This window comes from Salvia splendens, chromosome 1, assembly GCF_004379255.2.
Source record: "Salvia splendens isolate huo1 chromosome 1, SspV2, whole genome shotgun sequence".
Taxonomy (NCBI): domain Eukaryota; kingdom Viridiplantae; phylum Streptophyta; class Magnoliopsida; order Lamiales; family Lamiaceae; genus Salvia; species Salvia splendens.
The window spans coordinates 44,770,072-44,786,827 of NC_056032.1; the positions used below are offsets into that span (position 1 = coordinate 44,770,072).

General features: G+C 35.0%; 1 protein-coding gene and 2 long non-coding RNA genes across 6 annotated transcripts; 2 read left to right on the forward strand and 1 right to left on the reverse strand.

Annotated features, from left to right (window-relative positions):
- Positions 1-2,287: 2,287 nt before the first annotated feature.
- On the forward strand, positions 2,288-3,003 carry LOC121803964. The gene is made up of 2 exons (XR_006051103.1): positions 2,288-2,448; positions 2,527-3,003. It is a non-coding gene; the product is annotated as an uncharacterized LOC121803964 (long non-coding RNA).
- An 807-nt stretch (positions 3,004-3,810) lies between these two features.
- On the reverse strand, positions 3,811-11,809 carry LOC121754878 (exocyst complex component SEC6). 4 transcript variants are annotated; one of them, XM_042150171.1, is made up of 25 exons: positions 11,568-11,809; positions 10,121-10,159; positions 9,866-9,954; positions 9,663-9,753; positions 9,402-9,491; positions 9,240-9,319; positions 8,829-8,921; positions 8,421-8,447; positions 8,217-8,324; positions 7,952-8,060; positions 7,822-7,866; positions 7,391-7,446; positions 7,147-7,255; positions 6,844-6,984; positions 6,574-6,753; positions 6,054-6,137; positions 5,872-5,958; positions 5,724-5,768; positions 5,586-5,664; positions 5,295-5,364; positions 5,086-5,173; positions 4,907-4,996; positions 4,421-4,537; positions 4,274-4,336; positions 3,811-4,153 (listed from the first exon to the last, which is right to left on the reverse strand). In XM_042150171.1, the coding sequence occupies exons 1-25, from the start codon at positions 11,697-11,699 to the stop codon at positions 4,022-4,024; spliced, it is 2,244 nt and encodes a 747-aa protein (XP_042006105.1). In that variant the 5' UTR covers positions 11,700-11,809; the 3' UTR covers positions 3,811-4,021. The 4 variants fall into 4 exon arrangements, with proteins under 4 accessions (XP_042006105.1, XP_042006116.1, XP_042006109.1 ...); XM_042150182.1 differs by having other exon boundaries at positions 10,961-11,709; XM_042150175.1 differs by having other exon boundaries at positions 10,121-11,441; positions 11,568-11,695.
- Positions 11,810-14,285: 2,476 nt separating this feature from the next.
- On the forward strand, positions 14,286-16,442 carry LOC121754929. Its single transcript, XR_006040590.1, has 4 exons — positions 14,286-14,695; positions 14,769-14,841; positions 15,745-15,808; positions 16,251-16,442. It is a non-coding gene; the product is annotated as an uncharacterized LOC121754929 (long non-coding RNA).
- Positions 16,443-16,756: the final 314 nt, after the last annotated feature.

The following is a 16,756-nucleotide window of genomic DNA, read 5'->3' on the forward strand; positions in this document are numbered from 1 at the left end:
CTACACAATTTATTCACAAATGTGACACGACAAGTCAACAATAGCAACACTACAATAAAATCAAATTTGTTTATTCATCAACTCTATTAACAAAAAAAGAATGTTACATGTGATATCCAATATGAAATCCACAGCATTTACAGACTGATGCCCAGATGCCATTATCCCATCACACAAACTGGACTTTTGAAAACCCAATAAATCCAAATGATTGCTTTTCTTCTTCTTCAATGTGTTTGGATAAATATGTAGTACTCCACTGAATACCTTGTCAAGCTCTCTGCAAAATTAGTAATGATATAACCAATAAGAAATTAAATTGACATAACTCATCTATGTTTGGAATTCTATGACCAAAAAGTCGAAAATAAGAAATTAAATCGATATCATGTTTGGTAGGAAAGATAACCCATCTATGTTTGAAATAAAAAATGTCATTTTTGGCCATAAAATTCCGAACATAGAGTTATCTACTCTACCATACATACTACTTCTGATCAGCTAAGCTGTGTTATGCAAGTATTGCATCAATTTTAATTTGATTAAAATATTTATAATGTTAAAAAATAAAAACTACAGAAGATCGTGGTTCTTGAAAAAAAAAATCGTTATGCATATATCTGACAATTAGTAAAAATGATGCTCCTATATAAAATTATTTTTTGGACAATATAACCCTTTATGAAATTTACAATTTAGTAGAAATGATATGGAGTATAGCAAATGATTTTTCTGACAATTTATTTACAATTTCGAAATGAAATAGAAGCCGTGGAAAATGACGGGACAGTATATTCATAACCCCGTTCAAAGACATGCAACTTTCAATATTCTTTTCCTCAGAGATTAATTGTGGGGCAGATTTATCTATCATTTCTAAGCAATAGAAACAAAATGTAGTTTGGTTGCCGTGCTTCTTTATTTTATTACTTACTATTATTATTATTATTTGAGAAAAATAATTACTCTCTCCTGTCCCACTTTAGGAGTCCTTCTCTCTTAATTTATTCTCTCTACTAAAACAACGCTACATAAAATTTATTTGATTGAAGTATATACTACACCGGAGTAGTATATACGTCAATCAAATAAATTTTAAAATGGAAAATTATTGACAAAATATGAAAGTTTAGTCAAATTTTGGTCTATTCCATAAATTTAAAACTTAATCAGAAAAATCATGAAATTTAAATTTGATCATGGAAAAATTTTAAGTAAAATTTTATTTGATATAGCAACTAAAAAATTATATGTAGATTTCATCGTCAGTAAGTTATTAAATGATGACTTGTATTCATAATCAAAACGAAGTTGTTTTGCCACAAAACATCATCACCTCTTGTTTAAAACTTCATGATTTTTTTCAACCGATTTTAAAGTTTTGGGACGAACTAGAATTTGTCAAAATTTTAGTGATTTAATTTATCTGAAAATTTCCTTTAAAAATATTACTCGTATTTCTATGAATTAGAGACTATGCATGAATTTTATGAGTAATGCTATGCAGCCATAATATGGCCAGCCACTCGAATTTTATCACTTGGACCAACCTAATATTATAAAGAATAATGCTAAATGACCATAATGTGGTCAGCCATAAACATAAAATATTAATAAAAATTTATGCATTTAATGCTATTTTACTTGAAATTAGTTCATCTTAAAAGTATCAAATTTTCTAGACTAATTTATCCATGTTGCATAAATAAGGACTAGAGTACAACTAATAATAAATAATCTTGGAAATATTATATTGTGTATGTGTACGTTTCTTTTGTGTCATATTTCTTTCCATTTTTTCTTTTTTCTTTTTTACTTTTAATTATGTTATATTATTATTTAATTTGTATTATATAACTACTTTGAAATTAGAATATAAATATATTCATAATATTAAAATTATATAATTGGTATTTAGCTTCACTTACAAATGAAGTAATTTAAACTATATTATATTTAGCATTAATATTTAAATAACTTATAAATAATAGGTATGATATGATTATTTCCAATACAACATACATATAATTTGACATAAATTGTGCATAAATTATTTCGTAAATTGTGCATAAATTATTATGGAGAGAGAATGTTGTAAATTTAAATTTGAAGTGAAAAATTGAAAAAAGGGTAATTAAGTAAAATTATCTTAGCACTAACTATTACTATTAATTTATTATATTAACTTTTATAATTATTTATAAAAATGTCATTGTGTGGCTGGCATAACATTACTCTATTATAAATTAGAGATGCAAAATAGATGGACATGTGTTACCATGTTAATGTGTGTGTGTTTCCTTCTTTATATACATACATGTCCAAACATATTTAAGCAGACACAGCTGCATTAAATATCACACCACCTACTCATCCATAAATTTCAGACAGAGAAAGTTATGTCACAAAAAATGGAAGTGAAATCCGAGGTCAATGAGCAAAAGAAATGTAATGAAGACTACTTTTTCTTTCAAAATCCATGCAATTATTTTCAAGAATTCATGAGGGCTGTGCTCAACTGTCTAGGTCTCATCCATGACGGCGGCAACGACGACGAAGACAGTGGTCAAGGCCAGGCGGATCCGCCTTCCTCTGCCGCGGATCCACCCGTGGCAGTGGTGGATCGGGCTAGGGCACCACCGCGGCCGGTCATAAGCGGTGGCAGTGGCCCTCAGACCAACACAAACCCTAATTAATTAGGTTCTTTTTTATTTGGTAATTTTATGTGATTTTTCTTCTAGTTTTTTTTATTTTGTAAGTTATGTTTTAGGGTTTCTCTCTCTCTCTCATACACTGTGTTCTAGAGTGGGGTTTTGGTTTTGGAAGTTAATACTTGTTTTTCTCTGTTTGTTGTTAGTGTTTGTATATCAAGATTCCTCATGATATGTTTGTATGTCACTAGGCTACATGCATGTTTATATGTAATTAAATTAATTAGTTAATGTGTTGAATTATTGTTTTGATTAGGCCAAGTTGCTTTCTTCTTGCCTATTGTGATGGTTATTGTGATGTACTTATTGTTTTTGAATGTTCTTGATGATATCATATGTAGATATCGAAATAGTGTTTTTTGTTTAATGATATACTTGCATTCATTACCTGACATAAAATAGTTGTCATGACTTGAATGAATTTATTCATTAATGGGGAATATACCAGCGGCAATTCATTCACAATCCATTTACAAAATTAATTATTTTCTTTATAAAAATTGGTAGTGATATAAAATTATAAATCACCAGCAGATATTTTCCGTACTAAATTATTTGTAGTAGTATATACAGTGCCTTAAATCAACTATATCAAAATTTATAAATTAAATTAAATTGAAATGGAGTACTAAGTTTTGCTATACATCCCTAGTTCAAAAGTTCAGTTAGCACACTCTTTATGAACATTTAATAAATTAATTATCGCACACCCTTGATCAATGAGTCGAGTACTAAAAATTGTACACTCCCTCCGTCCCCCAAAGTTTACCCCAATTTGACCCGACGAGGATTTTAAGAAATTGTTTGACTTTGTATTAAAGGAAGGTGTGTTGTGGAACAAAGGTCTCACATTGAGGAGATTAAGAGTGTATTTAATGTTTGTTTTTGGTAAGATTTCAAGTAGGACAAACTTTGTGGGACAAACAAAAATAATAAAATTGGACAAACTTTGGGGACGGAGGAAGTATCATATACTGCTTTACATCAGTAGAGGTTAACAACTTGAGTCGAGATCATCTCACATTTTTTTAAAAATACTTGGTTTACATTTTCAATATTTATTGCGTTTATAATATAGACATACATTACCTATCGCAAATTTTCAAAATATATGTTCTAACATTACCTTGAAGAATAGCCAACACAAACGAATCATTCCACGAAATCCAATCTTGTTACTACAAGCGTTGCTGAAAATAATACAACATATATAATAAATCAATAGATACACTCATATATAAACAGGTAAGGTTGGAAGAAGGTTGCAGGATAACTGCTCGGCTCGTGACATGGAAAAACTGATAACGGAACTAGGTGAGCTTTCGCCATAGACGGCCTCTGGAAGCCGACAGGGCCTTCAGTTTGGGGAAGACAAAGCCCGCCTTTGGAGGATTGCCATCAACGAGAGAGTTTTCATAGATTTCTCTGCACTCTTGAACAACCTGCACCACAGAAAAAGCAACATCGACCTAGTAAGGAAATGAATCGGGTTGCTCGTCTTGGAATGATCAAGAAAAGCTCATGTAGGCTGGATTGGTGTGGTTTAGCTCAGTTTTGCTTACCTCCTTCGCGTCTTTCCTTGGTATGCCTTCTCGTAGGCTCACCAACTTGTCGACCACTTCTGGCTGCAGTGTCGAAAGCGTTGACATGAGAATAGAGACTACAAGCGACTATGTATGATAAGCATAACATAAGTAAATAGCGCTTACTGGACAGTCTGGTTGATGTTCAAGGATGTTTGTGTACACGAGCGTGAAAGAATCCGGGCTCTCTGCTGAAGCAAGTTCTCTCAAGTCAACCAGAACCCTTACTCTATTTTCGACTTTCTGCAACATATTATAGTGTGCCATAAAATAAGTCAAACTGCATGGAAATATCTCACTAATCCAATAATCTATGCAGTACTATGTCTTTCCTATCACACAGAAGAGTGGGAAGATGTTGAGCAAAATCAAGATTCATAGCACTTAATATGTCAATGAGATGGTGAGCTAATATCACTAAGAAGTAAGACCTGAATTGTGTTATTTATCTCGCTCAATGTAGAGTTCGGAGACGCATTTAAGTTTTATTTCTTTGAATATTGAATCTACTTACTGCATGGTGTGTGCATTAGTCCTCGTTGATTTTATGTATTTAATCTTTTACTTGAGAACAGCTTATTCAATTGAGCATTGGGTTGCAGATAAACTTACAGAAATACTAATATACTCGCGGAAAAAGTCCATGAGAACATCTTCGTCAAGTTTCATCCTTTCGATGGTCTCTTCTTTAATGTAATTTTTCTGCAGAACAGACACAATGAAGTTAAATCTCGGAATGACCAGACTGTGAACAGTCTATTCTCCATGTGAAACGTTCCCACGATAGCAACCTGTACAAGCATATGGTCGACGTAGACAACAATTGTTTCTTCCAGGCAGGCCTCAACAAATCGCCTAAATGATCTTTCTTCAATGTACCTTCACATACGATGACAAACAATGAGACAGAAAATGATTGCATAGTTGAGAATATATAAGAAGTGAATTGCTGGATTTGAACGTATTCAGCCACATTTAAAATAGCATTTCAGTATCTTACATTTTGACATCTGTAAAGTAATCACCAAACGTTGCAACTAGGTACTCAGTTACTTGTCCTTCCAGCCAATCTGAAATAAGAACAGAAAAACGATGTTCACAGTTGCACATACCAATGAGAAGCAATTTTGTCACGTTTTTGTGTACTTTTATTTTCTTTTGCAGCATCATCAACAGATAATAACCCCACTAAAGCCATGTTTTGCAGACACTACTGATTCAGGAATGAACTCTTGAACAAATAAGTAGGGAAAGTTCTCAACGACAGGTCATCAGCAGTAAAATCTATTACCTTTCTGATATAGCTTTATAAGCAACTCCTGAACTCCTGGATCTTCAAAAATGACACTGACAGTTTCATGAACAGCTTCCTAATGACAATTAAGAACGATCAGAATTGTGATATATGAGTAGAAAATTATCAACATACCTTTGCAACCTCCAGGAAGCCTTTGCAAGTGTCCTCAAAATTAACCTGTAAAAGTTTGTGACGAGATGTCAAGAATGATCAATGAATCCAGGAAACATCCCAACATTAAAAGAAGAGTGGAAGGAATACAAGTTTTAAATATGGACACCTGCTCTGCATAATTTTGAGGGAGAGCTTCAAGGGTGCTCGAGCTCAGCTCCATGGCAAGATCATAGCACCGAAGGTTGTTATTAATCTGTCATAATATGATCCATCACAGGATATAAGTACACGACTCAGACAATAATTTGGGCAAATATTATATACAATGAACCGGCATTCTTGACATACCATTGCACATAAAGCTTCTAAACCAATTTCAGAAGCCGGTTCTTCCAATGTCTTCCTTTCAGCTCCTTGAAAATCAATCATGACCTGAAATTGGTTGGAGGCCACAACAAAAGTTTCATGAGGAAATGGAAATCTCACATTTAAATAAGAGAGTGTTTTAAATAACATGGGAATAAGCTTTTGCTAGGATAGGGAGATCAATGTTGCAGGGCTGGATATAAGAAGAAACTACAACATCTGGAAAGATACTTTTAACCAAAAAAAGGATGAAATTCTTTGTTTGATCACTTAATTATATTCAGTTAATCAAGATGGAAAAATCATGTTTTATCCTACCATCTTTTCAGTTAATAAAGTTGCTCAAGACAGACTTGAGTATCCTTTTCCTCAACATTTTTCTACCATACTATCTATCTCTTAGAAAATCAAAGGAAAAAGATTGAATACAGGTGTAACTCCCCCCCCCCCCCCTGAAAAATGGCCTATATTATAAGCATGGCACATTCTTTAAGTTGTCTACCTGAATGATGGCCAAAGCAATTCTGTATAACATGACATCCGTGCTATTATCTCGTACAATTTGTACTTGCTCTCCAAGAATGCGAAAGAAATCAACAGCAGCTGGGGTGTAAAGCTTCCCATCGTCTGTTTTCTTTGGTGGCTGGACCTTATCAGCATCAAGTATATTCAAGTACCATTTCTACAAAATAGGATGACTTTAATTGATTAATTGACCAGAAAGGTAATTTGATATCATTGAAAGCAATGGAATGCTCTCTAGTCTAGTTACCCTTGTTGTGGCTTGCATTCGTTCAACATAAGCATTCATAAGGGGGTCCATTGCACCACTTTCAGAACAAACTTGAGCTAGAGAGTCGTCAACACCTAGTCCAATTAGATTATCTTGGTACTCAACTACCCATCCAGTTACCTAATATTAGAAGAAGACATTCAGAGATTAACAACAGCTCCAAGCTTATCTCATCAAGCAATGATGTGTAGCAGAGCACGATTTTAAGAATTAGTTAAACAAAAAATTATCCAGGATATAATATTTGTTTAATATCAAGAACTACAGATGCGGATAACATGCCTTTAGAATATCCATAGTTGACAGATCATTAGCTCTATCACTCAGTAGTCGTAGCCAGTGAATAAACCGCTCTGTGTATAGGTTCACCATGAGCTGGAATATTTCATATCTGAAAGCGAGGAAATTTGAATTAAGAAGCAGATTATCACAAAAAACAAAGACATTATTGCCCAGCAAAGCTTCAGAACTACAGCATTATCCCATTTAACAGAGACTGTTGTGTCTACCAACATAAATGGCAAACCTTGGGGGAAAGCATGGAGCAACATAGTCATAAATATCTCCAAGCTCTTCACCAATCTGACGTCACGGGAACAATAACAGAACTATCAGCTAATTTCCAGAATTTGTGTAAAACAATGCCAGCAAATATAAAAGTGAAAGTGGCAAGACATAAGTTCAGCAAAAAATCAATTACAAACTTCATAATTCTAGAATATTCACTAGTTTCATAAGTTACTTTAACACGTAGATTTTGAATTTGAAGATACCAAACTTTAGTTATTTATTTAGCTAATCCCATAAAGAATATATTAGCTACTTCAAAAATAATAAACATGATATTTTATGATTTTTACTGCAAAATAGAACTATTTTAATTTTCCATATCTAACTAAATTAAAAAGAGTAATGGACTGACTCCCAGACAGACCATTACAATAATAGATGAAATACCTTTTTAGCCTCCTCTAAAGCTCCTTTTAGGTCCTGAATTTCAAACTGAAAGAAATATCACTATCAGCAAATGAGAACTTAGAAAATTCAGGACTTGCATTATGTAACAGAAGAAGGATGAATCATCAACCTCAGAGAGCAATCGGTTAAAACGCGATTCAACAGACTTTTTTATTTCCTCATAACATTTATCCTTGTAGCCTTTGCCTTGAACTTTCAACTTCTTCTGCCCAAGATTCCTAGAAGATGACATTGTAATTGTAGATTTTGTAATACAAAATAAAAGGATAACATAACATAAACAACACCACGCAGCCCTAACATGCCCAAAAATTGGAACGGGAAACTAAATAATGAGGCTATGAGCAGATGAATCAGTTTGGCCAGGTAAATACTTGGCATTTCTGCGAGGATTAGAAATAGATTCCAATGCACCATCTCCTTCTGCCTCAGCTGCTTCTGTAGCTAGCTGTTGATCCAGGGTTTCTTGCATTTCAACAACCCTTTTTGTTTTCAAATAATGAAAAAAGATGCATTAATACCAAGATGGACCCAGCCAAAAATTCTTTTATCAATTACACTGAGAGTCTCACACATACCTCAGTGCACGAACAAGTGTTTGTGGGCTGAAAAGAAAAATAATAATAGATGAGTGGCATACAAACACGCAGAATAAATTTCAGGATAATTACAGAAGTGAAAGACGTAAAAATGGAATGTAGACTGTAAAATTTAATAAGGTTTTTACAATATAAGATGATAGGAGTAAATTTAATTGTGAAGCTAATTAATGCCACACATCCCACACTTGTGTCTATGAGCAGTTTATTTAAGCAAGTTGCTTTTGTCTATAAATGAAGGTTCATATTACACAATTCTTTGTAGAAGTGCAAGAACAAGTTTGGGACATTTAAAACTGTTGATTATGCATCCATTGATTCAAACACAAAAGCAAAAGAACCAGATAAGGGCATCCCAAAGAAAGTAAAACCATAATACTGGCACACCTGTCTTTAGCAAGTTGAAAGAAGTTGCAAATATGACCCCACAAAGTCTTCTCAAATGTCTCCCATGTACGATCTATATCTTCAAAGTACTCCCTGTAAAATGTTATAACTACTTTATTACAAGTACATTGCTCATCTTTGAAAGTTCTGTGAATAAGAATATAGTATGAGATAAACTGCTTCTCATATTCAAACATAAGGCGTCATAACTTCAAAATGTAACTTTTTTCTGCATATTGAGCTGGTTGAAAGGTTTACCCTCCAAGCACACTGAACATGATAATGAGGATTGGCAATTTGTAACTAGTAGCTAAAAATACAGATTATTGATACAAAACACTGTTAATAATGGGAAGAGTGTTAGTCAAAACAGGATTCCTCTACACAATACATTCAGATAAGCTTTCTGACCTCAGCCGACCAATCTCATCTTCATGAGATGATGCAGCAGCTAATGCGAACCTTCGTTTTCCATCCAGAGCAGTTAACCTCTATATTCCATTTAACACAACCGAATAAGTAACAAAGCTTTTGAAATTTACGATAACAATCAAGCCAAGAAAAAATCACGACCTCGTAGGTATTGATAAGTTCTTTGTCATCACTTAAAGAATCACGTGCCTCAGAAGCCTCAATAGAGATTGACATCATACCCTCAACATCCTACAAACGAGCAATCAAGTTATATCACAAAGATTAAAAAGAAAATATTGAATTTAAAATGCTATCCATTAACACTAACATTAAAATACTAAAGGAGAGCATAAGCCTCTTCAGACCAGGGAATTAAGGGTAACCTACATATTCATAAAATCACATCTGTCACGCACTCACCTTCAGAGTGGTGTTTAGGTTATTCCTTGCATTACTGAGGAGCTTTATTTGGTCATGATTATCAATCAATGTTTGGCATTCTTGACATAACCTAATAAATGAAAATCCAAGATCATCATAAAGAATAAAAAGGTCATGCATGCCATGCATTCATTCACCTATGAATGGAGAGCATTCATAACCATGATAGATTGTATTCGTACTTTTCAATCTCAACAAAATTATCTTTGAGATGACTTATTGTTGTCTCAGACAAGGACAGTGACTCAAGACCTTCTTGTGCCTGCTCAACCTGAATTTGATATTCAGAGAGAAAAGTTAGATGACTGTTAATAGACCAAGGAAAATGAGATTGTGCAGGCTCCACAACGATATGTCTCAGAGAGCTGAAGCGGAAGCTATTAAACTTCTACTACAGTATTTTTATTTAAAAAAAGGTTTACAGGTTCAATTTATACCTGTTCGACAACCATTGTACTGAGTTGTGCATCATTTGCCTGAAACCAAACCATACAGAAATGTCCATCACCGTGTGCAGGATTAATCTTCATTTTAACGCAAGCTAGAAATAATGAAAAGAAACGAGAACAAACAGAAACTAACTAACGAATTTCTTAACTTCTAATGATTCAGAAAAGAAGCACAATGCAATATATATATAAAATAAACCTCTCTGAGAAACTCTTGTTGGATAAAGCAGTGACAATCACACGCAGACTAAAGTGAACAAGGGTGCAGATTGCTAGACATGATTGAGGTCTTAAACAAGATTGTGTTGCTCATCAGGGCAAACAAGGCCATTTGATCTTCATAGAGAGTAGAGACTAAAAGCAGGGAGACCGAGTTCCAAGCTGGAGCAACCGACTAAAATATCTTATGAATTATGATCAAGCTGGCTTTCTAATTCTTTAAACAGTCATAAAAGCTGAAGGCTGAACACAGTATCAGCATAGAATCTAATTAATTTTAAGCAGTAAGCATAAAATGAGAGTGGACGGAAAGTTAGTTTTATTATAAACTATAAAGCTATAGTTAAGAACTTAAGACTTAAGAGGAAGAAATAAGAACAAAAATCAAAAAAGGAAGAGTCTATTCCTTGTCAACTTATTTAGATATAGAAAATAAAATATCTTGAACTACATTACACCTGAAGGGACCCCAAATTCCTCCCTTGTACCTCTACAAATACCTTGCCTGAATTTGACGCGGTTCACTATCACATTTTAAATGCTAAATTTAAGCTACAAACATATACCAGCAGAGGTTAGTTCTGAACAAATCCGTACAGTCATACGTACCTGAACTACAATAACCGCGTCTGAGTAAATTTCTAAATCCTCGTCCAGCATCACAAATGTGCCATAAGGAAAACACACAACCTCAAACTTATAATCAAATTAACCCAAAAACACACCAGCATCAATATCCCGATCAAACACCAAGCAGCCAGAAACTCACCAAAACCTTTTAAAAGCTCATTTATCCAAAAAGTTGTCACTTACAACAAACTAAGATAAGATAAACGAAATACTCAACATCCACAGCGTGCTTTCCTTCAATAAGATAACTGTTAATGGTGCAAAACAACCCAAGATGCGTGATCATAATTCGTATTCATCGAACAATGCAATGCAATGGCAATATAAATAGTACTACTAACAAAGAAGTCTCCCCAAGTATTCCATCAAAATTCGAAACTTCACATCCTCAATAAGTCAATAACCAAATAAAAAAAGAACTCGTTTGGCTTCCTCAACTTCAATTTCGAAGCTCCACAACCTAGATTCATTCAAACCAACACGATTGACAAACACTATCCATAAATCTCAACTCCACGAACTCATACACAAGCAGATAAACCTGCAGAGCAAAACACGAAACCAAAATTAAGCCTCCAAAACTAACCTGTTGGCGCGAAATGTAATCAGCTTTGATCGAAGCGATGGACAGCAAATGCTCCGGCAGCGACAGCAGTTTCGCCACCTCCCGCACCGCCACCTCCTTCGCCTCCACGCCTAGATCCTCAGCCATCATCATTCCTCTCCGCTCTAGCTCAGATCCCTCCGATTAATCGGAGCTGTGCATCAAATTCCCTCTTTTTCAGTTGGAAATTTCCAAAATAAATTAGTCAAAAATGGTCTTAATCGGATCGCGTAGGGAAGAGACAGAGAAAGAACAGTAGCGACTTACTTCATATGGATCCGGGTCGGGCTCCCGATTCGGCTTTTATTAGGCCCAATCATTCTTAAAATGTGTAATTAGCCCAATATGTAAATTTATTAGTACGATAATAATGTCGGCTTTATTTACTTCTCTCCGTCCACTAAGAGCATCCACAATGGCGGATGTCCCGACGGACGTCGGACCGGCGTGCCGGACGTCCGCGCAGGACGTTCGCCATTAGGCAGCATGCATACGGATACAGACGTCCGCTGCGGACGCCGGAGTTCCGCGGCTTTCCGGGACGTCCGCCATTGCGTTGACACGACGGACGTCCCGACGAACATCCCGATTTTTAATTGTTTTTTGTGGATGTCCGTCGGGATGTCCTTAGGGATGTCCTTCATTATGTAGTGGGAGTGCAGTGGGATGTCCTTATGACGTGGCAGGAGGTGCTTTTGAGAAGTTCGCCGGGACATCGGTCCCATTGTGGATGCCCTAAAAATAGTCTCATTTGACTCTTTAGGGATGTCCACAAAAATTTATCACATTTTTAAAAGTGGGAAGTTTACATCTCTTATTTTAACTACTTTTTCACTATTTCTATCCACTTTTTCTCTATCTCTTTATCTTAATGTACCTATTTTTTTCTACTCTTTCTCTTAATTTACCTACATTTTCTCTTCATCTCTTTTACTTTATCAATTTAAAATATGTGTCGTCCACAAATGAGACTATTTTTTGTGGACGGAGGAAGTACTATTTGATATTTCTGATTTTGTACTCCTATATATTTAAAATGTCTGTGTGAAGAGTGTAAGTTTGAAACATAAAATTGATATTTTTTATTCTCTTAAATTAGAATTTATGATTGAGATAAAACTTTGTTAAAACTTGGAATTGTTTAAAATACACGTTAGAGTTACAATTTCGGAAATGAGTAATTATTTGCAGAAAATTATACTATATGACTCAAGATAGTAGTATATTGAAAATGATTTGTAACTAATTTTGCACCTAATTAGAGAGGCTAGGAGTAAAATTAAGGTTTGATTTTTATTTATCAACTCCTTACCAAACAGAGAAATTGCATACAAAACTAGTTTTGTGTTCTTAATTGTCATCTTTTTAGCTTGTGAATTTTGTACACTTAAAAAACAGTGAAATTTTATATGAGAATAAAGCTCCACATACAATATTACAACACTCATGTGATAATAATATTACAAGAAAACATTAAATGCCTTTATATATAAAGATGCACTAGTTTGGTTGAAACTCTACTGACATCTATTAATCTGTGGCAAAGAATTTAAAGCTGATAATATGCCAGAACATCTCTTGCTTTATTAGTCTCAAATAATCAATTAACTAAGTAATCAATTATGTCATATCCAAATGCTATTTTACTCAACAGGGATAAAAGTCTCATCCCAACACATCTTTCATCAAAAATGAAAAAATTCGAAGAATATCACCAAATCACAAAGTTGAAAACACATGCAATATTGGTACAACAAAGCAACCAGACATAAATTAAAGTGACCATGTAATAAAAGAATAGATTTTACCTCTAATCACCATAAATCATGACACCTTATAAACGTAACATTAGATAGAATTTGATCAAAAATATCAGTCAAAACATTCTTCTATTGAGATTAAATATCACACTACGACATGTAAAAAAAATCAACTTTGAGCAATCTACTTTATATCATAAATAGAATTTTCAATCTCTAAGAACTTTACTCTTAACAATTCTATAAATTGCACTTCAAAACAAAAAAAAAATCACATACCAAAAAATTTGGTTTTCTCACACCATGTTTTTCAAATATCACTACTGCATTTTACTTATCTTGATCTTTGCAACCTCCATCTGCATAAAAGCTTCCAAGATTCGACGCTACCGCTTCGTCGTGAGTGCTTCTTCTCGTTCGTTTTCGTGTTTGTTTTTTAATTAAATAATTTATTGCAGGTTAGGGAAGCTTTATATGAGAGGTTATGTGAGAAAAAATGGATTTTAACAGTGAATGGGAAATTCCCAGGCCCAACTCTCAAGGTTCATGCAGGGGAAACCATCATAGTAGAAGTATTAAAAAAAAAAAAAAAAAAAAAGTATTCAGTAAGGGAAATTACAATATTACCCTTCACTGCAGAAGTATTCAGTAAGGGAAATTACAATATTACCCTTCACTGGTAAGTCGTTTCTCCTCGCTCATCCCTAATCTTGATCCATGTCCAAATCGGTCTTTTTTGACATTTTTCAGGCATGGAGTGAAGCAGTCTCGGAATCCGTGGACTGACGGCCCCGCGTACGTCACCCAGTGTCCCTGTGGGCTCAAGGCTTATTGCCTTGGGACTTTGCAAGCGTGCAGACCTGGACTTGTCTGATGGCGCAACCTGAGATTAATTTTCTGTAATACCCCGACTTTTTTTTCTATCTTTTTTAGTTGTTCTTGAAGGGACGTCGTTTGTGTAGCCGAAAAAAAAAATTTCCTTCAATTCTTTTAGATGTTGATGGAATAGCCAGTGTTTTTTTTTTTTTGAATTTGGGCTAGGATCTTTTTCTTTAGTTGTATGAAGCCCAATTGTTCAAATTAAATGAAGTCATTTGTGAAGCCCAAAACCAATTCTTCCTAATTCTATTTTGCAGCCCAATTTTACTTCAAATCTTTTCACCTCCCAACATCACACGGTTCACCAACATCCCTACATCCCTGAAAAATCTCCAACCAAAATATGTCATCTCCGTATATTTGCTTCAACTGCACAATGCAGTTTCCTCATTCCTCCAAAACAAAAGAAAAAAGAAGAGGCACACTGTGAATTCAACATCCATTCTGCCGTATTTTCTTTCTTCCACAAAGGTAATTTCTCTTCAATCACATGAATAGGAACCTCCATATTTTGATTCCATAATATAAATTCTTGAAATCACAGTTGAGAAGAAATAGTTAGAGTAAGAGAGCCGAGAGTCCTTCAAATTGTTTTCCTGCAACTCTTTGCAATAAAGGTATATTTCTTTTCCTAAATTCCACTGCATATCACCACGATAGTACACCCATGAGAATTTAGTTCATCCTTGAATGTTCTTGAAACTGTTGAATGATGTGTTTTGATAAAGATTTAATCTTTAATACTTTTAGTAGCCTTCTTTTTACCTTCGAGCTCAATTCTTAAAGTTCCAATGTCTGCCCAAAAATGTTTGAATTGAACATGTTAGAAAAACTTAATAAAAGATTTAGATTGGGGGAAAGGGAGAGAGAGATCTCACCTGTCGTGAACGGACAGTGGCTGCGGCGACGGAGGCCGAGCGTGACAGGGGCAGCGGCGGCGATTTCCAGTCGCACGCCGGCGAGCTGGGGCGGCTGGAGCAGCGGCGGCGAGCTCTTACCGGCGAGACCGAGAGAGAGGGAGAGTTGTGACTGGAGTGGGATTTTTTTTTTTTTTTGTTCCTGTGAATTGAGATTTAGAGAGATCTATGGTGGGAACTGAGATTTTTTGCTCCATGGAGTGTGTTTGTTAGGAGAGGAAGGAAGAAGAGATGGGAATTTTTTGCTTTTAATTTTGGGTTAGAAAAATATGTATATACACGTATGGTGTAGTGGCAGGGAGTATAATTATTTTTTCTTAATCTTTTGTGAGTATCATGATTCAAGCCACTTTATTTCTTTCAGTTGGGCTACCTTAATTATTTGGTTTGGGCCGGGTCAGAATTTGTTTAGTTTGGGTCAAATTAAATAGTGTTGGGCAGTTTCCTTGGCGATGAGCTAAATCAGAAAAGTACGAGGACTTTATGTTATTTTGACGAAAAGTTAGAGGATGTTTTGAGCATACACAAGTAGGATGCATGCATTGTTTTAAATTAAATTATTGTGTAAAGTCTAATTTTTGCATATCATATTATTTTCAAAAGGGTGAACTTTTGCACGCCATTTGAGGTTGGGACATAAAGTTTGTTGAGGAGCTAAGCTTGCGAGGTGGGCTCTCTTTTTAAATAAGGACTATGTCCTAAGCATATTTATTTTTGCGAAATATGTTTGTCATGCCATATTTTGTGTTGCTATGAGACCTATCTGAAGTGGCTTTTGCTATGTATGGTTAATCGAATTCGGGTCTGACTAGGGAGTGAGTCCCTACTCAGGCTAGTGTACACCCCGTAGATCGTGCGCTGTCTCTTTGAGTTGGCCGGTCTAGTGGCTTGGAATGTGGCCACATTCCTTGTCATGTATGTTCAGATATGGTATGGTGATGTTGATGATGTTGGTGAAGTGTTTTAGTGACTCGGGTCCTTTCAAAGTTAAAACCCCGAGGTCACTTGTCAATGGCATGATAAATATTTTTTATTGAAAATGTTTTCGGCATGAGTCCACTGAGTGCATCAAGTACTCAGCCCTGCATTTCTTTTTAAAAAATGTGCAGGTTGAGCTGTGACTAGCGCGGTGGGTGTTGAGCAGAGCTGTTGAAGATTTGCCTTTGTTTTAAATTTCCGAATATATTGTGTCTTCATACATAATATTATTCTTCTCTCGAATGCTTCCGCTAAATATTGTTTCGTTTGAGTTCGTGTATTGTTGAGATATTTTCAGTTGGAGTTGTTGATTGTTGCAATGATACCCTGATTTTATTCGAGCTATTCTCAATTGTTTCGAGCTATGGTCAAAGTGTGTTGTTTTTCCCTTTCTTCCCCGCTTCTTTAATCTTCCCCTAGTCGCGATCAACCGTGTTTTCTATCCCTAGAAAATGCGGGCGTGTCAGAGTGGTATCAGAGCAATTTTTCTTTCCGCTCTGGACCCGAGAGTCTTTTTTCAGTCTTAGTCTAGATTCGATTCGCTAGACTAAAATAACGTTAAATTTTGAAGGCTCAACATCCCGCTTCGCCACGCTCAACCAAGAAAGAGGTAATATATTTTTATGTGAAAATTTTT